At 37.1% G+C, this 24,719-nt stretch overlaps 1 protein-coding gene across 1 annotated transcript in view; it reads right to left on the reverse strand.

The window, feature by feature from the left end:
* Positions 1-24,719, reverse strand: part of CFAP54 (cilia and flagella associated protein 54) — a 294,432-nt gene that overhangs the window by 173,916 nt on the left and 95,797 nt on the right. The window contains exons 27-32 of the mRNA XM_043881586.1: positions 12,635-12,763; positions 10,763-10,877; positions 8,692-8,781; positions 7,778-7,904; positions 1,919-2,033; positions 1,323-1,423 (exon numbers count right to left, since the gene is read on the reverse strand). Of these exons, the coding sequence (XP_043737521.1) occupies positions 1,323-1,423; positions 1,919-2,033; positions 7,778-7,904; positions 8,692-8,781; positions 10,763-10,877; positions 12,635-12,763 (677 nt within the window). The remainder of the gene's footprint in view (positions 1-1,322; positions 1,424-1,918; positions 2,034-7,777; positions 7,905-8,691; positions 8,782-10,762; positions 10,878-12,634; positions 12,764-24,719) is intronic.

The raw sequence follows: 24,719 nt of genomic DNA on the forward strand, positions 1-24,719 counted from the left end.
TTGCACAGATTAAAAGAGAAAAAAATCTCAGTGGAGAAATATTCAGCAAAATTGAACACAATCAGAAGAAAATTTCTAGAAAACGAGAAATCAAAGACAATTTCTTAAATTTGATACATATGACAACTTGCTAAGTGACAAAAATGAAAGAATAGACTACTCAAAAAAAAGAGTTATTCAATTGGGTATAATGAAACTTAAAAAGGGGAGAAAGACACTCTTCCTCTCACCATTCACAAAAATTCATTTGAGTTGGATGAAATTCCCAATTGTAAAATCAAATATTTACAATGAAAAAGAAAATATTTTACTCAGAGAAAAATTTCAAAAATAATAAAAGGAAATGCTGATACCTTTGATCCCATTAACAATTATAACTTTTAATTTAAAAAAGAAGACCTTTAAAATGCAAATGGATGAATGACATCTGGGAAAAGCATTAGTATCCAAACCTCTAAAAATAAATGAGAAAACAAAAGTTGTAAATGAGCAAAGGATCTAAACAAGCAGTCTTGAGAACAGAAAACCCTAGAGTTTAAACAAATATGAAAAGCTGCCTAAACTCATTCATAATCAAAGAAATAAAAATTCACAGCTCATAGGTCCACAAAAATGTGAAAATCTGACGATAATAGTAAGTATCAGGGAAGATGCTGAATAATGGAAACCTGACATACCACTGATGAAAATTCTAAAGCAATTTAGCAATATCTAGAAATGTTAAAATGTTCATGACCTGGAAACTACACTCCTATGTATTTATCCCAGAAACTCTCAAATGTACATGTGGAGATGTATATAAGAATGTCCTTTGTAGCACTGTTTACATAATGGAAACGTGGACTGGACTTATGTATAATCAACATGAAAAAAATCTCACAAACATAATATTGAGGAATAAAAGCATATTGGCAAAACAAACTGTAAAAAATAACACCACATGTTCTTTACGGGTATACACATATATATAATTGAAGTATAAAGCCACTCATAAGAATGATAAATGCCAGGTTTTGGACAGTATTACTACTGGGATAGAGGGGGGACAGAAATGCATTCCAAATGTTTTATATGGCACATTGCATATTGAGTACATGTTCATTTTTTATATTATTTTCTATACTCACCTAAATTATACCATAATTTAAATAAAGAAAATGAAGGAATAATTAGTATTATTAGTACTAATAATAAATTAGTATGTAAGCTCACTGATGGCAGTGATCCTATCTGTTGTGTCTACCAGTGTATCCCTGGTGCCTAAAATAATGCATAACACATGTAACCCCCAAGTGAACATTAATTAATTTATCAATCAATACCTTTCATGCTCCGGCATCTCAGAAATAAAAGGGTTTTTATTCAAAAATTCTCTTAGAGTTTCCTTTCTTTTAGATTTCTTTTTTGGCTTCATTTCTGTAGTCTTAACACAGGAGATAAAAAAATGTTACAAATTAAAATCTGAACACAAATCTGAGTACAACATGCTGCTGCTGCTAAGTCACTTCAGTCAAGTCCGACTCTGTGCGACCCCATAGACGGCAGCCCACCAGGCTCCCCTATCCCTGGGATTCTCCAGGCAAGAGTACTGGAGTGGGGTGCCATTGCCTTCTCCGAGTACAACATAATTTACTTGTATTCTAATGCTTATCTCTTGACATTAAAACAGTGATTTCTTTATGCCCTTCAATTAAAATTATTTATCAAAAGTAACAGAAGTACCACCGTAGATAAAAGAAGATTATAAAAATATGCATATAACTTAAGAATTAAAATATATTGTATAATTATAAGATTATGCTTGTTGGCATTATCTTCTGTTTAATATTATAATAAATTATAGTGCAGCCAACCATCTCTAGATACATAAATCTCTTAAGTTCACTAATTGAAAATTCAAAATTTATATGAAACTTACTTTTCCGATCTCCACTACTGCAGCTCTGTATTTCTTCACAGGTTTGATGACCTTTCTAGACAAAGAAGTATCCTTGTATTTCTTTTTTTTCATTCCGAGAAGGGACTCATTCCTCCTATTACAAAAAGATAAAGTCAGTTAAAAGCATATGCAAGATTTTGCAAAACTACCCCAAAGTAATAAATCTTTAATGAGTACGGTCACTGAAATTATTCTAGAAGCATTTCCAAAATTGGTTGCATTCCATGCATAAATGAGACTGTCATATGCCCAGTCCCATCAAGGAATAGCTGGCCTCTCAAAAGAGCAAAATGTAAATCATAACATCAAATGTGATGAGAGCTAAAGTATTGATATGATGTAGAAGGAATAGAATCGAACTGAAAAAAAAAAAAAAGTGAACACTTTCCTTTAAAACCAAGTGACCCTAAACAAGATATCTTGCTTCCAACTGACTTCAGTCCCTTTAGTTCCCTCATGTGCAAGCTCCCAGCCACTACCACCTTCGGACATGAACAGGAGCTAAGCATTTTAGATTACTACACTCACCCATGGGTATCTGCAGGGGCTCAGTTCCAGGACCCTCTCAGATACCAAAAGTCAAGGAAGCTCAAGTCTTTATATAAAATGGCATGTTATAACCTACACACATCCTCCTATATAGTTTAAATCATCTCTTTAAATCGTTTAAAATGCAATGCAAATTCTGTATTAGTTCAGTTCTGTATAAATAACTGTAAATACAACATAAATATTATGTACATAGTTGATAGGAGTGTGGCAAGTTCAAGTTTTACTTTTTTGGAACTTTCAGGAATTTTTTTGAATTTTTTTCGAATATTTCCCATCCATGGTTGGCTGAATGCCTAGATGCAGAATGGATGCCAACGGCCAACAATATTCAATGTTCTCCCTTTCCCCTAGCTGGTATTCATTTTGGCAAACGTTTTGTCTGCCTGAACTAGAACACAAAGCTTGGACCACTGATCAGTGGCAGACGGGAATCGCGTCTGTGCTCTGGTCCTTACATTCTGAGCCCAGTTGCCTGCTGTTCTCCAACCAGCCTGATCTGTCCTCTGCCTCCTATCTCTCCCACCCCACCAGAATGCCTTTATTGCTATTATTCCAGAAAGAGCTGGGAAGAAGAGCAGGTTATGGAGCCCCATCTTCCCCATCCTCTCAGCAATCTCCTCCATGCTCTGCAGAACGCTCTTCCACTGAGTAAACTCCTCCACTCCTCCACCTCTTCATAGAATGCTTTCTCCTAGCTCTGACTGCTTTCTATTTTGTTGATGATGTGTTCTGAAAAATAATATTTCTAAACTTTCATATAATCAATGTTATTGATCTTTGATTTCATGGCTCATTCATTATTACGGTTACATACATCATGCCTGCTTCTGGCCCAAAACATTGATTTCCAATGACTGTCTGCCTATTAATTCATAAATACAACTCTGTTATACCTTATCGGACAGAAAAGCCTCTCTTTTCACCCTTTTTTATTCTTTAAATATATTTCATTATTCTAGCCCATTCCATATAAACTAACTTGATTGGAATTGCATTAAACCAATAAATTAATTTGAGAATAATAGAAATCTTTACAATATTTCATCTGCTCAAGTAATGTACAATGAATCTCCATTTATTCCAGTCATTTTTTTTATACCTCTTAGAAAAGATGTTGGTCTTCTTTATATTAGCCTAAATCCCCTCACAATTTCTGATAAACTTAATCCTGTACTTCACAACAACAGAATCATTTTTCCATTATACTTTCTAGTTGACATAGCAAAGCACTGATTTTGCATCTACCCATCCTATGGAATTCTATTGTTAGTTCTGATAGCTTTTAGTTAACTTGTTAAGTTAAAAATAATAATAATTTGCAGATATCAATCCTTCTATTTTCCGAGTACTTCACCTTGGAATTCACTTGGCAAACATTTTGGGGACCCTATCATGTGATAATCACATGAATTCTAATCCTAATTTCTATTTCTTACTTTAAGGCATGCCAATGATGTTCAGAATGATATTAAAAGACAGGAGGAATAATAGGTTTCTGTGTGGTACTGCATATTTTAACAGAAAATCTTCTTCTAATTTTCTAGGAATTGCTGCTGCTGAACTTCACAACATGACTTTTGAGCACAAAAAACTCCTTTGACCACTAGTGATAATTATATTTAGACTTCTGATGATATGTTGAGAACAAAATCTACATTCTCACAGCTAAATTTATAAGCTAGTGTTTTATTTTGATTCTGTATATTTCTAAATAAAGTCAACCTCTAATTTTCTACTTTTTTTATTCTCTTTTTGCACATGTGTTATCAGAGCCTGCTGTAAAAATTTACAAGGAAGCCACAACTACACTCTGAAGTGTGTGTGCTCAGTCATGTCTTACTCTTTGTGACCCCATGGACTGTAGTCTACCAAGCTCCTCTGTTCATGGAATTCTTCAGGCAAGAATACTGGAGAGGGTCGCCACTTCCTACTCCAGGGGATCTTCCCCACCCAGCGATCAAATCCGCATCTCCTGTGTCTCCTGCATTGACAGGTAGATTCTTTGCCATTGAGCCACCTGGGAAGCCCTGAAGTAGCTTTATGTAAAACAAAATTATTTGTTCCTATGAGAGAACTTGCCTTAAAAAGTTTTTGATCTCTCCAAATTTTTTACTGCTTCAATAAATTCATCTAATTAAAAATTTTCCAGATAATCATCACTTTAAGTTAGATTTTCAAATTGATTCATGTTAAATTACATACATTGTTTTCTAAAATTTAACAACTTCCAAATTTATGACTATTTTCTCTTTCAATTACTTACATTTCACTTTTTCTTATTTTGTTGGCCAGAAAATTACCTAATTTATTCATATCTTCAAAGACTAAACCTAGCAGTTACCATTGGACTATTTTAAAACCAATTTATAATTGATTAATTTCAACATATTCTATTTCTTCTTTCTGCTGTCTTAGATTTATTTTGTTATTTTACCAATTTCTCGAGTTCAATAAAAGCTAATTTAATTTTATTTTCATCTTTTAGTAAGTAACAGAAGCTTCTAAAGCTAAAAATTTGTTTTTACTGCTTTGAATACATTTGATATTGGGCTTCTCACTAGCATGATTTTCATGCGCTATACTTTTAGATTTCTTTTTATATATTATAATTATATACAATTATATATACCAGTAATTTATTTTGTTATAATATTTCAGTTTTATTGCATGAATTGCATTGTATGAATGTGATCTTTACAAATTTTAGGCTAGGTGATCTATTGAGATTTATTTTGCAGTTTAAAAATTACTTTTCTAAAATTTAATAAGTGCTATAATATAAAGGGTGTTTAGTCTCAGTTGGCTATATATATTAAATTAATCTTATTAGTTATGTACATTTTCTATGTCCCTATCTCTTTTTAAGTATCATGTTAAACTCTCAATATCATTATTTTCTATCAAATTAGCCTTGTCTTTTCATCAGTTATTTCCATATACTTTGATTTTTTATTATGTAGAACATAAAAATTCATGAAATATCTTCATTGTGATTTATAAGCATTATTAATAGAATCACCAGTGTGAAAAGGTAGCATTAAAAATAAGTACAAAGAGATTACTTTTAAATGTTCCCAAGACAAATTATTAAAATTTTAAAGACATCAAATCTCAAAGTTTAATCTAAATCCCTACACCAAAATAAATTCCATATGGATTAAAACACTAAATCTAAACTGTGAAACTAAAAAATTGGAAGAAAATATTGCTGCATATTAGTCTGTTGAAGTAGAAAAAAATTTCTTCATGCAAAAATATGTCAGGTATACAAATACAAAAAGAAAATAGATATTACCAGCAAAGTAGAAATCAAGGAGTTACTTCTGCCCCTCCTCTATATTTCTTGACTTGAAGAACATCCTAGAACATCTGCCCAGCCTTAAATATTGAAATCATTACCTTTGACTTACACTGTTCAGTCTCCAAACTCACATCTTTTGTTGTACCGCTGGTCTCAAACACTTGTTCTGTTTCAGATTATCTATTCTTCTTCAGTTGGACCTCCACGGTCACCCTCCAAATTTTAGTGCATACCCAAAGTGCCTTCTGATTTTCTTTGGTATCAAGAATATTATTTACAGCCTCCAAGGTTCTCATTTTGGCTATCGTTTAGTTCATTTGGTGGGACTTTCTAATTCTGTCCAGCTGTCTCATTACAATGGTCTGCTTTCATGTAACAAAAGCAATTTCCTCTTTCATCTTTTGAAAATATGAAGCACATGTATCTCAAGCTTTTGTTCTAATAAATGAAGTGCCTATTTTAGGAAGAATATTTCTTTGTAGGTTTTTATGGGAATGTTCCTCTTTGACATTTTTAAAGTAGATCTTGTGTTACTGATGTTTTTCCTACAACGAGATAGATTAGACCTACGTCCAGTTTTAAAATCAAAACCCAACTATTGGAAGAAAAGCTGGATTCATTTGGCCTCTCTCATAACTAATTGGCACAAAACACAATTTTCTTTGGGGGCAGAGAGAGCCATTTGGGCTTAGTGAATAAAAGGGTTAACTTTAAAGTTTTACTACTTCTATTTGAGGAACTCCATTCACATATACATATGGGAGTCCCAAGGGATAACTGCTTGCTACTGTAGAGAATTAGAAAAGCATAGTATATGGCCAAAACCAGACTTCAAAACCACACCATACACAAAAATAAACTCGAAATGGATTGAAGACTTAAAGGGAAGAACCTGAAACCATAAAACTCCTAGAAGAAAACATAGGCAGTATGCTCTTTGACATGAATTTTAGCAATATATTTTTGAGATATGTCTCCTCAGGTAAGGGAAACAAAAGCAAAAGTAAGCAATCATTTAACCTGTTAAAATGAGTTATAGACACCTTAAAGGAAAGAAAGCATTAGTAAACAAACGGGACTCCATTGAAGAGAGGGGAAGGGGAATTACCAAAGACAGCCCAAAGGCACACACTCCCAGTTACAAGGCAAAGAACAACCAGGGATGCAATGTACAACATGATAAAGGCAACTAACGTGCATGCTACATGTTATAAATAAAAGTTTTTAAGAGGGCAAATCTTAAGAATTCTCACCACAAGGAAGAAAAAAAATTTTTCGGCTTTGCTAATGTCGCATTTATATGAGATGATGGATGTTCACCAAACCCACTGTGGTAATCATTTCAGTGATGTATATAAGCCAAATCATTATGTCGCCCACCTTAAAATTTATACAGTGCTGTATGTCAATCATATCTCAATAAAACTGGATGAAAAAATTAATAACTGGACCCCAAAATTTGTGTGAGAGATGCTAATGGCCTAGAAATTCAATCATCCAACATGTCTCAATGGCAAAAGGGATAATTTATTTCCTACTAGAAATATGAACATGCTCTATTATTCTTTCATTCGGGTGTACAAACATTTTTATGTGTATTTATTTGTTTACCCGGACACAGATACTCACTACCTTCTAGATGCCTGTTTTAATTGCATAGACGCCACTCTCTTTTTCATCCACTTTATATAACTTTAGTGCTCCCCTGGTGCCTCACATAGTAAAGAATCTACCTGGACCCAGGACGGACCCAGGTTCCATCCCTGGGTCAGGAAGATCCCTGGGAGAAGGAAATGGTAACCTACTTCAGTATTCTTGCCTGGAGAATTCTATAAATGGAGGAGCTTGGTGGGCTACAGTCCAGGGGGTCTCAAAGAATCAGACACAACAGAGCGACTAACTCACAATCACACCATATATCTTTAAGGAACAATTTTATTCATTTTTTAAAGTTGTTAATGCTAATAAAACAAATATTACAGTACCTTTTCAAGAAGTCATAGATGGGATTTGTTATCTCCACCATAAGTTGAAATTTTTCATCATGCATACATTTTTGCATAACTTGTGTAAAGAATTCCAGGAATCTAGGTCTCTGCTTAAATTTCATAACTGTGAAAACAAGGAAATTCATGTATAATCAATAGTACACTTGGTTAATGGCATTGAAAGGATACTATTGCTATTAGTCATTTTGTTCTAACAGGCAAGTTTATTAACCTGCTTTTTTTTGCTGTTGCTGGCCTGTGTCACGCAGCATATGGAATCTTAGTTCCTCAACAAAGAATCAAATCCACAGTCCCTGCACTGGAAGCACGGAGTCGTAACCACTGGGCTGCCAGCAAAGTCCCTTAACTTCTTTCCAGATTTCTTACTTTTTAAAAATGTATAGGAGTAAATGTGGTGAGACTGTTGTTTTCCTATGATCAAACATTCCTTTATAGTCTAAGTTTCATTTATTTTCCAAATATATCAGTGTTTGAAAGATTTCCTAAAAGTTCCCTAACATACGACTAGGTAAGGGGAAATATACTGCTGATAACTGCCAGAATAAGTAGTCATCCTAATTCTTATTATATTTCACTCTGAGATAAACAATAATGCTGCTATTTCTTCATAGTTGAGCTTAAAAATCACTAAAACATTTTTCAGTTCCTAGTTATTTAAGCTTCATAACAACACAACACCAATTACCAAAATAAGTCAACATCAAGGTTCCATATTTTCAGATTTTAAATCATGTACCTATTTTGGTCTCTTCCCTTACTTCACAATCAAGAGTCTGCTTTATTCTTAATGGGTAAGAATCTGAAATCTTCTGCCAACAACAGAATACACAGAAAAAAAGATGCTCAGCAGTAAGGTGAGCAAGCAACATATGCATGACGAGGTAACCTACCTTCTTTCACAGCACCTTTGACCGACCAGTTTAAAACTATAGGGTAAAGAAATATGGGATCTTCTGCTCCTGAGAGTTCAGTTGTAACATCTAAGGTTAAAAAGAATTAGTAAATTGTTGGTTCTGTTTAATATCAATAACCAAAAATGAAAATCCTTTGGTGGAAGGTGAAAAATAGGAAAATACCCAAGTAAACATTTTATATGTCCTAAATTCTTGTCTTAAAATATAAATTACATATTTTTGAGACTTAAGAGATTTAATAATTCAATTACTTTCCTTTCATTTTTTTCCCCTAAAAGCCAAGGAGTCTATTACCAAATAGACTTTGGAAGAATTCTTTGGAAGAATTTCCAAAGTATGAGTCTTTATTACTAAACAGCTATTGTCTGTCAACAAATATCAGACACAGAAACCTGCCAATTATTTGAACTGCATGTTAATAAAATTATCTTTAAAAGACAGTCAAGTGTAAAGTAAAGAACAGCACAGCCCCTACAGCCAGGAAGCCTGGATTAAGATTCTCAGTTTGACACTTTTTTCCTGGCTGCCAGCATGTGGGATGCAGGATCTTAGTTCCCTGACCAGGCATTGAACCCATCCCCTTGCACTGGAAGCACGGAGTCTTAACCACTGGACCACCAGGGAAGTCCCTAAGTCTGACACATTTTAGTTATGAGACCTTGGGAAGTTACTTGCCTTCTCTGTGCCTCACTTTCCTTATCTTTAAAATGAGATAATGATAGTACCTTTTTCATATGACTGTTATAGAAGGACTATATAAGTTTTAATATGAATATAACACTTAAAATAGTTCTTGGCTCACAGAAACCACTGTATAAAACTGTTATTTTTATTATTGCTTTGTTACTGAACCTATTGTTTAGCTAGTAACTTCACATTGCGCTCCTTAGTGAAATGTGGAAGGGGTGATAATATGAAAATAAGTAATTCACATTTCCAGAACCCTTTCTATAATTTAAGAAATTATAATTTTTATATGTAACCAGGCAATTACAGATTTCCCAAAACTAGGTTTATAGGTTATGTGAAATAATAGAGCATTGGGTTCAATTCTTAAGTTCAGTTGGAGACAGAGATACGGAGTGTGTTTAAATGAAGTGAGAGACTCAAGTCAGGGAATTCTGAAACAGTACAACCACCTATATATAACTGAGGCACAGAGTCAGCGAGGTGAGATGGGGACACAGAATTCTACAAGGGCAGTTACTTCCCAAAAACCAAGGGGCCAAAAGGGGAACCTCCTAATGAGAGAAACTTAGGTACTCTTTTGTTCTTCTAGAAGGTCTGAAGTCCTGCTTCTTAAAAATGTGAGAACAGTTGTCATCACCAGAAATTAAATCAATTTCTTAATCAGATTTCTAAGATTCAAACTCCAAAACTCCAATCACTGTGTCAGCATTTTGGTCTATTACTAAATTACGATACAGCACAATGACCAAAATCAGTTTCACTTTTGAGTGTTTCACATGGTTCAAATCACTCGTATATTAACACCTCTCACACTATCCCTTATTTCTCAGTTACCTTTCTGCCTTTAGAACAGTGATTCTCAATGTTGTGTTCCCCTTCTACATTTGCCAACATTTGTGTCACAGCTGGGGAGGTGAGGGGCGGAGATAGGGGAGACAGTCCTGAGGGGACGGTGTGCTATGCATCTCTGGACAAAGGCCAGAGATGCAGTTTTACATCCACAATGCCTGAGAAAGTCCCCCACAGCAAAGAATTATCTGGCCCAAATTGGCAATATTGTTGAGGTTGAGAAATTCTGCTTTAGAATGAGAAGCTTTAAGCTCAAATCCAAGTCAACTATGTAATCCTAAATAAACCGCTTAATCTTTATGAGTTACATCCGTTAAAAAACGGGTTAGCAATCCCTTATTAACAGAGTATTGTTAGGATTAAGGACATAATGTAAAAGTACTGCATAAACCTTAAAGGGCTTACCAAATGCTAATCTCATTCTAATCCTTTTAACAAAATATTTTCTTATTTAAAAAAAAAACAAAATGCTAAACAGAAGTATACAGAAAGAAAAATAATAGATTACATTGCTTTGTCAGTTTGAGTAGATGTGTCTCCAATAAAACCAGCTGTTCATTTATTTTTTCAGGTGCTAATACCTGCTGTGCCTTCTTATTCTTGTAAGACTTCTTGGAAGAAGCCTAGAAACATTGGTTAAATGTCAGAACATACTTCAACATGTTTCAAGAATTGTCATTTTCAAGTAACATTCTTTAAATTATGATCATACTTTCATACTTGGTAGACGAAGTTATGAATCTACATGGCTAAATGTAGTAATAATTAATAATCAATAAATAACATATATGTTCATATAAATAGATATACATTTATATATGAACATATAAATATATAAATATAAATAATAACAACCCATTGTAGTCTAACTAAATGCCCGATACAATACAAAGTGTTTTATGGAGGTTGATCAGAATAGCTCTTCTCTCCCTCTCCCTCCCTCCCAGTAATTTCTACCCCCCTAACCAGCTCCCCCCACACACACCCTTCTGAGAGCGGCTGAAGCCACCGCTCTCAAACTCCTCAAAAGAAAATGCTTTCAGAAATGTATCCTTTTCTTTCCTTATCTTTTTTCCTTTTTTTTTTCCCCTGGCCCCAGAGGGAGCTTCCTTACAACTAAGCTAATTGCTTTTGCTACTTTGCCTTTCACTGAAGGTAACATGATCAGTAATTAGTGGATTAAGAATTGGCGGGTCTGCACTCAGGCTCCCCACATGTTTTCATCTGTCTGAGCCTGAGAACTGACTGGTTTATGTCTCCCACTCTCTGAAAAAATAGACCTCCCAAGGTCTTTAAGGCTTTGAGGGACCCTGGATGCTTATAACGATTTCTGACTTCTATAAACTAGGTACTAGACTCTCAATCCCCACAGTCTTACTCTGAAAGAAGTATCACAACCTGCTGCTGGACTAAAGGCTCCCAGGAAAGAGGGATGGGGTCCTGTCCTGCCATGATGTGAAGGGGCAGGGCCCTGAGTCAAGGCCTCAGTGACATGAAGGGGCTGGGCTGGCTGATGGACTCTGAGAGTGGACAACACTTGGTGAAGAAAAAATCCTCAACTCACTTTCAGCTTAATCAAAACTTTCTCTAGAATCCCCACACACACCCAAAAAAGTTTTATAGCTAAAAATATTCATCCAGGGAAACCATGGGATTTTTCTTAAACTTTTTCCATGTATAATAGAGATAGAGCTACTCCAATTGAAACAGGCTTAGGGGTCATAGCCTCAACCCCAATCCTGATCACAAAAGAGGCTGAAAGCAGTTCCCAGTACACCTCAGAAACTGGATAAAACTAAGCAATGTTTCAAAATTTGATCTATCTACAAAATCAGTTAACCACATAGTTTCAAGAAAAGGCAATAAAGATCTAGTAAGACCCATGCTTGGAGGCAGCATGGGTCTTACTTAAAAGTTATCTCAAACATTAGAAGCCTCATAAAGAAGACAATGTAGGTGTCACAAGAAGTTCAGGAAATCTACTTGGGGCAGAGCTAAAAGCTCTGACCTATTTACTGCATTCAGGGACCCACCCAAAATAATAAAAATCTTCAGTCTGGGAGAGACCTTTGAGGGCTTTCAGTCCAAAGTCCAACTGGGTATAGGAAGCTCTCTATCAACACCTAACTGATCATCAATACTAGAAACAGGGGGCTATTCAATATTCTAGCATGGAGACCTTTTCATTTTCTGGATAGTAATTAAAATTAAAAGAAAAGGAAGAAAAAAGAAGCTCTTCACTTTACATTCATCTTCTTTTATGTAAATGTAACAAACTAAAAACTGATCAATTATCTAACATATTTACTAACACTACATGACCTCTCATAAAATTCAAATAGTGTATGTTTAAAGATGAGACACAAGAATAAACAATTACCTCTTCTTGCATTTCCTCTTGGTCTGTAGCACCAAATAGAGATTTGCAACCTGATGAGATGTCCAACACCTTCTTTCCATAATTTATAATCATTACTGCCAGGTCATATTCCTTCCATGAACGCAGGATCTAATTAAAAATATTAATTATCTCTGTTGGAAATTCGCATCTATTTTCAAGTGCCATGTATCATCTTCCAGAAATTCACAAGTTTCATGTTTTGGATGTAATGCCCCTGTTTTTGCTATGTAAGCATACCTCCAGGTCATATTTCTCTAGAATTCAAACTGTATTATTTCAGTATTTTAAATAAGGGACCAAAAACAAACAAACAAATGAAAAACCAGTAATCTCATCAGTAATGAATTCTTGGTATCTCTGGGGCTTCCCTGGTGGCTCAGATGGTAAAGAATTCACCTGCAATGCGGGAGACCTGGATTCGATCCCTGGGTTGGGAAGATCCCCTGGAGGAGGGCATGGAAACCCACTCCAGCATTCTTGCCTGGAGAATCCACACGGACAGAGCAGCCTGGTGGGCTACAGTCCATGCGGCACAAAGAGTCGGACACGACTGAGCGACTACGCACAGCACAGCACAGCTGGGACACACAGCTTTTGGCATGTTACACATCTTTTAGTATAGTAAGCTAACTATTAAAAACATTTCCACTTAAAAGAGCCACGCTAAGACAAACTCGTTCTTAGAGGCCACGTAACCACCACTTCTTGTCTTGGGTTGTCTTCTTTGTGAAATGGCACAATTACTGACCTCGTGACATCTTGGGGATCATCTTTAGCTGTGAATGATGTACATGACATTTGTGTTGAACTAGGCTGGAGATCAGCTGGTTTGGGCAGATTCTCCACGAGCCCCGGGAAGCACTGCTATACTCAGAAGAAGAGAAGGAGCAGCTCTGCCACACAGTCTCATCCGCATTCCTGGTTACAAACCGTTAACTGGCCTCCTCTAGCCAGGCCCTTGCCTCCCTCTCCAGCGTCATCTGCCAGTATTCATCTCCTTGTGCTGTGTTTTCAGCTTACAAAATATCGAATCAAGTATCAGTCCTGATACTCACCATGGTGTCAGGACTTCATGCCTTCCTACAGTGGAGGTTTTTCCCAGAACAGCTTTCCCTCCTTATTTATACAGCTTTACCTGGTCATTAAAACCTGGGCTCTAACATTAACCCAGGAAGGCTTCCCTGGCCTACAATCTGATTTGCATAGACCCTACTCTAGCAAGAGATCACACAAGGGGACACATTCACCATGAGCCCCCAGGAAAGCTCTCTTAGGGTATAAATAAGTCTGTATGAACTTATCTGTAGATGTATTCTGTTAGGTTGAATAGGTTAGTACTTAAGATAACTGGATTCTTTACCACTGGTGGTCAGTGGTAAAGAAACTTCCTGACAAGCAGGAGACATGGGTTCAATCCCTGGGTCAGGAAGATCCCCTGGAGAAGGAAATGGCAACCCACTTCAGTATTCTTGCCTGGGAAATCCTATGGTCAGAGGAGCCTGGTGTGCTGCAGTTCATGGGGTCACAAAAGAGTCGGACACAACTTAGCGACTAAACAATAACAATTTAAGATAGGTAACAACTGTGAACAGTGGAAACAGTGTCAGACTTTATTTTGGGGGGCTCTAAAATCACTACAGATGGTGATTGCAGCCATGAAATTAAAAGACGCTTACTCCTTGGAAGGAAATTTATGACCAACCTACATAGCATATTAAAAAGCAGAGACATTACTTTGCCAACAAAGGTCCATCTAGTTTAGGCTAAGGTTTTTCCAGTGGTCATGTATGGATGTGAGAGTTGGACTGTAACGAAAGCTGAGTGCCAAAAAATTGATGCTTTTGAACTGTGGTATTGGAGAAGACTCTTGAGAGTCCCTTGGACTGCAAGGAGATCCAACCAGTCCATCCTAAAGGAGATCAGTCCTGGGTGTTCATTGGAAGGACTGATGCTGAAGCTGAAACTCCAATACTTTAGCCATCTCACGCGAAGAGTTGACTCATTTGAAAAGACCCTGATGCTGGGAGGGATTGGGGGCAGGAGAAGAAGGGGACGACAGAGGATGAGATGGCTGGATGGCATCATCAACTTGATGAACTTGAGTTTGAATAAGCTCTGGGAGTTGGTGATGGACAGGGAGGCCTGGCGTGCTGCGATTCATGGGGTCACAAAGAGTCGGACACGACTGAGCGACTGAACTGAACTGAACAACTGTGACTTCCCAGGAAGTGAAGGATATATAAGTGGCTGAAAAGCAGTGAGGGGCTGTTTATATCTGATAAGACCTACATAATGCAAGTGCTAAGAACTGAAACTATTTCTGCAAGACCAGGGCAGTGGTGTTCAACAAATGCTGACTGTGGGACAGAATGTGGGGAGGAAAACGGTGAAACAAACTTTGCAAAGGCAGTAGGGGTTTAGGCCAAGCAGTGCCTTGAATACCAAGTACAACAGTCCAACTCATCATAAAATTGATATGAGAGGGAATGAGTTTTGTTATTAGAAAACAGAAATGAGCTAACATTTGCACCTCATTCACCTTTGCTTTCCAACCTATTTGGTTTATAGACAACTGTGCAATCTTTTCCCCTTGTTTTAATATGCCAGTGGAAAATACTAAATGAGAATGAATTTTTTCCAATCAAAAGAAAAAAGAAACCAATGCTATTTAACATACCAAATGACAAACAGAAATTTTTTAAATGTGCCAGATGTTTGGCATAATAAATTTTTTTAACAACTCAAAAATAATGAAACACAAGATGACATATCTCAGAAGTGGCGCTTTATTTAGAATTCTGATAACTTTTAGAAAAAAAAATACTGCTACTTAAAGAAGAAAGACTGAACCATCTGGAAAGATTACCAATCTTTAAAACATAACAGAGAAAAGAAACAGGGTCATTTGACTAATTGGGCTTTACATGTCCTAAGAGAAAATCTGTAGAAAATATATATTTATATCAAATGAATACCTCATATCTGGGATTGAGTAGTCAGGTTTCTTGGTCTATTTGTCAGGCTGGAAGAAACTTATGAAATGATGATTCTCCCAGCCTATCAGTTTGTGAAAAAATCAGCTCTTGTATCAAAATTCTGACATTAATATTGGGTTGGCCACAGTTCATTTGGGCTTCAAATGCTCTTCCAGGAAACTCAAACTTTTGGCCAAGCCAATATATCAGTCAGTTCAGTCACTCAGTCGTGTCCAACTCTGTGTGACCCCATGTACTGCAGCATGCCAGGCCTGCAGCACCAACTCTGGGAGCTTGCTCAAACTAATGTCCATTGAGTGAGTAATGCCATCCAACAATTTCATCCTCTATTGTCCCCTTCTCCTCCTGCCTTCAATCTTGCCCAGCATCAGGGTCTTTTCCAATAAGTCAGCACTTCGCATCAGGTGGCCAAAGTATTGGAGTTTCAGCTTCATCATCAGTCCTTCCAATGAATATTCAAGACTGATTTCTTTTACGATGGACTAGTTGGATCTCCTTACATTCCAAGGGACTCTCAAGAGTCTTCTCCAACACCACAGTTCAAAAGCATCAATTCTTTGGCGCTCAGCTTTATTTATGGTCCAAATCTCACATCCATACATGACTACTGGAAAAACCATAGCTTTGACTAGACGGACCTTTGTCAGCAAAGTCATGTCTCTGCTTTTTAATATGCGGTAGAGGTTTGTCAGAGCTTTTCTTCCAAGGAGCAAGTGTCTTCTAATTTCATGGCAGCAGTTATCATCTGGAGTGATTTTGGAGCCCCCCAAAACAAAGTCTGACACTGTTTTCATTGTTTCCCCATCTATTTCCCATGAAGTGATGGAACCAGATGCCATGATCTGAGTTTTCTGAATGCTGAGTTTTAAGCCAGCTTTTTCACTCTCCTCTCTCACTTTCATCAAGAGGCTCTTTAGTTCCTATTCACTTTCTGCCATAAGGATGGTTTCATCTGCATATCTGAGGTTATTGATATTTCTGCCGCAGTCTTGATTTCAGCTTGTGCTTCATCCAGTCCAACATTTCTCATGATGTACTCTGCATAGAAGTTAAATAAGCAGGGTGACAATATACAGCCTTGATGTACTCCTTTCCTGATTTGGAACCAGTCAGTTGTTCTATGTCCGGTCCTATATGTAGGTCCTTTTTAACCTACATATAGATTTCTCAGGAGGCAGGTAAGGTGGTCTGGTTTTACCATCTCTTTAAGAATTTCCCACAGTTTGTTGTGATCCACACAGTCAAAGGCTTTGGTGTAGTCAATAAAGCAGAAATAGATGTTTTTACTGGAACTCTCTTGCTTTTATGATCCAACAGATGTTGGCAATTTGATCTCTGGTTCCTCTGCCTCTTCTAAATCCAGCTTGAACATCTGGAAGTTCATGGTTCATGTACTGTTGAAGCCTGGCTTGGAGAATTTAGTATATAATTCCTGCCTCTGTGAATATCTTATATGCCCCAAAATTCAATAGATTCAAAACTTATTATCTTTTCCCCCTTTCTTACTCAGGGTTCAACAAACTGTATTCACCCAACTGTTCAGACATCTGGATTACTGGGGAGTCTTCCCTCTCCCTCCCCAGTCCCCCTCTATTCAATTCCATCTCATAAACAACTCTTGAAACCTTTTCAATTCTATCTCCCACTTTTCCACACTAGCTTCGTTTATCATCTCTTGCCTTCTAACTCATTTCCTGCCTCAGGTCTTATTCTCCTCTAATGATTAGCTGTTGTGCAACCAGAATAATTTCTTTTTTCTAAATGCAAATCTCATTACAGCATTCCCATTTGAAACCCTTTTCCATTTGAAAAGATTCCATCTGAAACCCTTCGATGGCTTCTCTCTGACCTCATTAAATGGCCATTCATCGTCTGGTACTGGTTCACTGTTCCACTTTTTAAACTGACGGAAATATTTAATCATATCCTCCATAATTACAAATCAGTCTGATTCTTCTTTTCCCAAACTGTGAAATTATTTCCTATTTTCATATTGATTACTATCTGAGGCAATCAATGTTAATAATCCTGCATCTGTTGTATTTTCAAAAAATACTTGCCTTGAAGCTTATTTATAGTGTCTTGCCATGAACAACTATTTTTTACTTATCATGTAATCTAAATAGATATATAAATATATATAATGTAGATAAATAAATAGATAAATATCTACTTTTTCTGGCACCTTCTGAATTTTGTGCCCTGTTGTAGAAGGTCTCCCATGATTTCAAGGCCAACCAAATATCCTCAAATCCATCTGGACCTCATTTTGTTTATGGTATGAGAAAGGGCCATGGCTTTGTTTATTCTCAGATGAACAGTCAGTAATATTGGCACCTTTTATAAATAAATTATCATTTTCTCAGTGAACCTAAATGCCACCTTTTTCTTATATTAAGTCCTTCCTGTAGACCCAGGGCCAGTTTTTCCTAGAATCTCTATTCTATTCCACTGATCTTTTTGCCCATTACTCTGTTAAGACCATTTTTCACTAGAGTGAACTTTTGGTAAATTTTAATACCTACTGAGAACTTCTAAATAATCCTAATCAGTTTCAAGGAAACACCATTGGGATTCTGATTAAAGCTGCATTGCATGTAAATATTATTTTAGGAAACATTCATTTTACGATTACAGTTAGTCTTCTTATTCAAGAACTTGGTGCGGCCTGCCATATGTGCAGATCTTATTTTGTGTCTTTCAGTAAGATTTCACATTTCTTTTATTTAGGTTCTTCAACATTTTGTTAAGTTTAAAATACTGTATATCATTGTAAGTGGTATATTTTCCCCTGTCCTGGCTACTGCTCATATTAAATATAAAAACAAGTTTGTATCTTATATAACTTTATAAATTCTTATACCACTTTATAAATTCTCTTTTTAATTTTAGTAGCCTTTTGCTAGATTCTCATGTGTTTTTTGAGACCTTACAATTACAAATTATGCTTTTCTAATATTACAAAATTATTTCATGCCCTTGTCTGTTGCATGAGACAGAATCTCTACAAATAATGAATCACAGTATTAAGAGTCAATATCTCCTGTGCCTGATTTTAAAGAAATGACTTCAGAAACTTGCCATTTAGCATGATATTTGCTAAAAATTTTTGGTAAATGTCTTTATCATTATGCAATAACTTCCTTCCATGTCTAACCTACTTAGAAATTTTATTAGGAAAGGTTGCTAAGGTTTATTAGAAAAGGCTGCTAAGGTTTATCCAGTGCCTTTGTAGCATTTTCATATAACCTGTTTTTCTCCTTTAATTTGCTGTTATAAAAAATGAAGTTTTGTTTTAATTCAGACTTGATCTTTAATACTTCACAATGAGACTGCCCTACGACTGGAAAGTGCAGAGGCCATCCGGGAACAGAAAAGATGATCAACAGAACAGGCTGGATGGACATAATGTCTCTCTTTATCCATTTTTGGTCCATGTTTTAGACCCTGAATTCTGCTTTTTCAGATATGAAAATTGTCACGCCTCCTTCATTTCTGTTTGCATTTTCCCAATATCTGTGTCCATTTATTTTTCAAATTCCTTGTTATTTTGTTTTACAGGGTGTCTTGAAATAATACACATTTGAATCTAACTTTTCAGCCCATGTGACAGTCTCTCTCTCTTGAGTCATTCACGCTTAGTGAAGTAATCAATGTACTTGATTTTATTCCGTCCATCTGAAATACAATCTCAATTTCCTTACTTCTTACTTTTAAATAAGCCATGTTTCGTCCCTGCCACTTTTTTTTGTTCTTTTTCCCTCCCTGTCATTCCTCTGTTTGCTTTTCCTTTTTGACAGTTTAGAAGTCCTACAGTGTTTTAAAGATCAGCTCATGCCTACATACTCCTGAGTCATCTTTAAATATACATATCCTTTCAAAAGAAAATAATAAAGTTATACAATATGTACTTTTATACTATGTGTGTTTTTGACACACATGCACCAAGAATCTATAGTTGCTCATCACTCCCTCAACCCTAAACAGGATAGAAGCTTTAGATCTAGGTTACTAACGGATTTTTCTTTCATGGATGACTCTTCTATTTCAAGACTCCCTATTTAGCATTTATATTACAAAATCCTAATCACATCATTATTATCCATTTAATTTTAATAATACATATATTGCAAGATTTGTCACTCCCATTATTCCTCTCCTTTCCGTCTTTCCCCATCTTGGGATTTCTGTTCTGAACCAACTGTCATTTGATAGAGTATTTCCTCAAGTGTTTTTCTCAGATAAGTACATGGATGGAATACTTTTTAAATGCCTGCACTTCTAAAAATGTTTATTTTGCCCTGACAAATGAATGATATCTTTTCCTGGTTATTAATTTATAGGCCTTAGTCTTTTCCCCTCAGGATTCTACAAATGTTGCTCCAGGAATTTAACTTTTAGTGTTGCTGATAAAAAGTCTGAAGCTAATTGATTCTCTTTTCATTGCAAATAAGTAACCTGTTCTTTCAGTCTCAAATATTAAGATTTGTCCTTATCCTCGGATTTCAGGAATTTCAACAACATGTGTCTACATATATATTCTAACATTAATCCTGCCTGGGACTCAGAAAGATGATTACTTATCTATGTATTTCTTTTCTACTTCCAGACTCCTTTTTTATTTCATGTTTTGACTTCTGGATCTGTCTTCTGAATTTATCTCTAGGTAATACTATTCAACATCTGCAGGGTTTCTTGAGCTTCCATATCTGAATCAAGAAGTATAGTCACAATCTTCACTTGTTTAATTTTTAATCCAAAATTAAATTTGCTATGTATGAAAGTTACTATGGGAGTAAATTCTAAGAGTGTTTATCACAAGAAAAAAACACTTTTTCTATTTCTTTAATTTTGTATCTATAGGAGATGTCCACGTTCACAAAATTTCTTATGGTAATCACTTCATGATGTATGTAAATCAAGTCATTATGTTGTACATCTTAAACTTATACAGTGCTGTATGTCAGTTATATCCCAACAAAACTGGAAGAAAAAATTAAATCTGTTCTAATCGTACTGCTTGAAAGGTTTCTTTTTCTTTAGTCATCTCTGATCCTTTTCAACACTGTAAGAACAAATAACACAATTATTCTAGTTTTTGGCTTGTTCTTTCTCCTTGGGGTTCTGAGTTCCCATAAGTGACTTATTACCATTTCTTCTTGCTAATGGCTTATGCTCCCTCAGAATCTACACAGACCAGGGCATAGAGATCCCACAGTGGCAAACCAGTGAGTGATCAAAGGAATACGATTTCCTGCTCCTCAGGTCAGGACATAAGTTGCCAGGAAATCATGACCTCTTTGCTAAGGTAGAGAGTAGAAGCCTCTCTGTTGCCAGACCTCCACAGAAGCAAACTTGAGTCCCAACTAAAGTAATGGAGAAGACTTTTGAGATTCCCTTGGCCTGCAAGGAAACCAAACCAGTCGATCCTAAAGGAAATCAACCCTGAATATTCATTGGAAAGATTGATGCTGAAGCTGAAGCGCCAATACTTTAATTACCTGATGCGAAGAGCCAACTCACTGGAAAAGACCCTGAAGCTGGGAAAGATTGAAGGCAAAAGGAGAAGGGGGCAACAGAGGATGAGATGGTTGGATGGCATCATCAACTCAATGGATATAAGTTTGAGCAAACTCCAGGAGATAGTAAAGAACAGGGAAGCCTGGCGTGCTGCAGTCCATAGTGTTGTAAAGAGTCAGACGTGACTTAGCGACTGAATAACAACAAAGTAGTACTATTTTAAGTATTCTAGATCTCAGAGGAGCTAAGATGGCAGAGGAATAGGACGGGGAGACCACTTTCTCCCCTACAAATTCATCAAAAGAACATTTGAACGCTGAGCAAACTCCACAAGACAGCTTCTGATCGCTAGCAGAGGACATCAGGCACCCAGAAAAGCAGCCCATTGTCTTAGAAAGGAGGTAGGACAAAATATAAAAGATAAAAAGAGAGACAAAAGAGTTAGGGACAGAGAGCTGTCCCGGGAAGGGAGTCGAAATAGAGGACGTTTCCAAACACCAGGAAACCCTCTCACGGGCGGGTCTGGGGGAAGTTTTCGAATCTCAGAGGGCAACCTAATTGGGAGGAAAAATAAATAAAACCCACAGATTACACATCTAAAAGCAACTCCCAGCAGAAAAGTACCCCAGATGCTCGCATCTGCCACCAGCAAGTGAGGGCTGAACAGAGAGGAGCGGGTGGCATTGCTTAGGAACAAAAGAAAGACTGAGCAATTCCAGAGAAGAGCTAGCCGGCTGTGGACCGGCCCATCCCCTGCCAGAGGCAGGAGGCAGGGGTGAGGGGAAAGGGGCAAACTCTGCCCGGAGACAGCACCTCCTACCAAACTGCAAACAGGCTCCCAGTTTCTAACCAAAGACTTCCTGAGATTCTGGATGGCTGACATCTGCCAGGAGGGCTGAGGCTAGAGACCAGCTCCTCTGAATAGACACAAGGCGCACCCAACTGAGGTTGGGACCTCGGAAACAGGCTGGGACCGCGGAGGGGAGAAGGCGCACGGCACCCGGGGAGAGTGCGCTCGTCAAGCTCCTGGCTGCCTGAACTGCTCCGGCGGGGGAAGGCACAAAACGCAGGCCCAACCGAGTCTGTGCTTTTGTGGAGTACCCGAAAACTGGAACCGCACGCAACTCAGGGCCCGCTCCCTGTAGAGCAGCCTGGAGCCTGAGCAGTGTAGACGGGGGAAGCACATGCGCTGTGAGCGGGGGCAAACCCAGTGTGGCCGGAACACGGCGAGTGCGCCCCACACACGCCAGTAACATTTGTCTGCAGCGCCCCTCCCTCCCCGCAGCGCGACTGAACAAGCGAACCTAAAGAAGGACCACCTCCGCCCACGTGTGTCAGGGCAGAAGTTAGACACTGAAGAGACCAGCAAACAGAAGCCAAATAAACAAAGGGAACCGCTTCAGAACTGACAGGTACAACAGAGTAAAATACCTGTATTTAAAACCAACTGCACTGGATGGGGCCTATAGATATCGAGAAGTGTAAGCTGGAACAAGGAGCTATCTGAAACTGAACTGAACCCACACTGCCCACAACACCTCCAGAGAAATTCCTTGATATATTTTTACTATTTTTTTTATTTTAAAAAAACTTTTTTTCTTTTTTTTTCTTTATTTTCTTTTAAAATTCCCTATTACTCCTCTGTTACTCCTTAATTTTCATTTTCTTTTATGTTCTTTTAAAGTCCTCTATTACTCCTCTATTACTCCTTAATTTTCATTTTCATTTTCATATATTTTTACTATTTTTTTAATTAAAAATTTTTTCTTTTTCTTTTTTTCTTTTATTTTCTTTTAAAGTCCTCAATTACTCCTCTATTACTCCTTAATTTTCATTTTCATTTCACTATAACCTTGTAAAAACAAAAAAAGACCCTATTTTTAAAGCGAACTTCATATATATTTCTTAAATTTTTTGTTTTTGTTTTTAATATTGTATTTTTAAGAGTCTAACCTCTACTCTAGATTTTTAATCTTTGTTTTTCAGTATTTGATATCAATTTTGGACATTTAAGAATCCAATATTCAGTACCCATTTTTACTCAGGAGTGTGATGATTACTCTTTCCCCCTTTTGACTCTCCTTTTCCTCCCCCAGATCACCTCTATTTCCTCCCTCCCCCTTCTCTTCTCAATCCATTTCTGTGAATCTCTGTGGGTGTTCTGGGCTACAGAGAACACTTAGGGAACGGAGTACTGCATAGATCTGTCTCTCTCCTCTTGAGTCCCCCCTTTTTCTCCTCCTGCTCATCTCAATCTCCTTCCTCCCTCTCCTCTTCTTCATGTAACTCTGTGAACCTCTCAGGGTGTCCCTCACTGTGGAGAATCTTTTCACCATTAACCTGTAAGTTTTATTATCAGTGCTGTATAGTTGGAGAAGCCTTGAGGCTACTGGAAGAATAAGACCGAAAGCCAGAGGCAGGAGGCTTAAGCCCAAAACCTGAGAACACCAGAGAACTCCTGACTACAGGGGACATTAAGTAATAAGAGATCATCCAAAAGCCTCCATACCTACACTGAAACCAACCACCACCCAAGAGCCAATAAGTTCCAGAGCAAGACATACCATGCAAATTCTCCAGCAACGCAGGAACATAGCCCTGCGCGTCAACATACAGGCTGCCCAAAGTCACACCAAACACATAGACCCATCTCAAAACTCACTACTGGACACTCCATTGCACTCCAGAGAGAAGAAATCCAGTTCCACGCACCAGAACACCGACGCAAGCTTCCCTAACCAGGAAACCTTGACAAGCCAATCGTCCAACCCCATCCACTGGGAGAAACCTCCATAATAAAAAGGAACCACAGACCACCAGGATACAGAAAGGCCACTCCAAACACAGCAATCTAAACAAGATGAAAAGGCAGAGAAATACCCAGCAGGTAAAGGAACATGAAAAATGCCCACCATGCCAAACAAAAGAGGAGGAGATAGGGAATCTACCTGAAAAAGAATTTAGAATAATGATAATAAAAATGATCCAAAATCTTGAAAACAAAATGGAGTTACAAATAGCCTAGAGACAAGGATTGAGAAGATGCAAGAAATGTTTAACAAGGACCTAGGAGAAATAAAAAAGAGTCAATTAAAAATGAATAATGCAATAAATGAGATCAAAAACACTCTGGAGGAAACCAAGAGTAGAATAACGGAGGCAGAAGATAGGATAAGTGAGGTAGAAGATAAAATGGTGGAAATAAATGAAGCAGAGAGGAAAAAAGAAAAAAGAATTAAAAGAAATGAAGAAAACCTCAGGGACCTCTGGGACAATGTGAAATGCCCCAACATTGGAATCATAGGAGTCCCAGAAGAAGAAGACAAAAAGAAAGGCCATGAGAAAATACTCAAGGAGATAGCTGAAAACTTCCCTAAAATGGGGAAGGAAATAGTCACACAGGTCCAAGAAACCCACAGAGTTCCAAACAGGATAAACCCAAGGCAAAATACCCCAAGAAACATATTAATCAAATTAACAGATCAAACACAAAGAACAAATATTAAAAGCAGCAAGGGAGAAACAACAAATAACACACAAAGGGATTC

The sequence above is a fragment of the Cervus elaphus genome, chromosome 22, assembly GCF_910594005.1.
Source record: "Cervus elaphus chromosome 22, mCerEla1.1, whole genome shotgun sequence".
Classification (NCBI taxonomy): domain Eukaryota; kingdom Metazoa; phylum Chordata; class Mammalia; order Artiodactyla; family Cervidae; genus Cervus; species Cervus elaphus.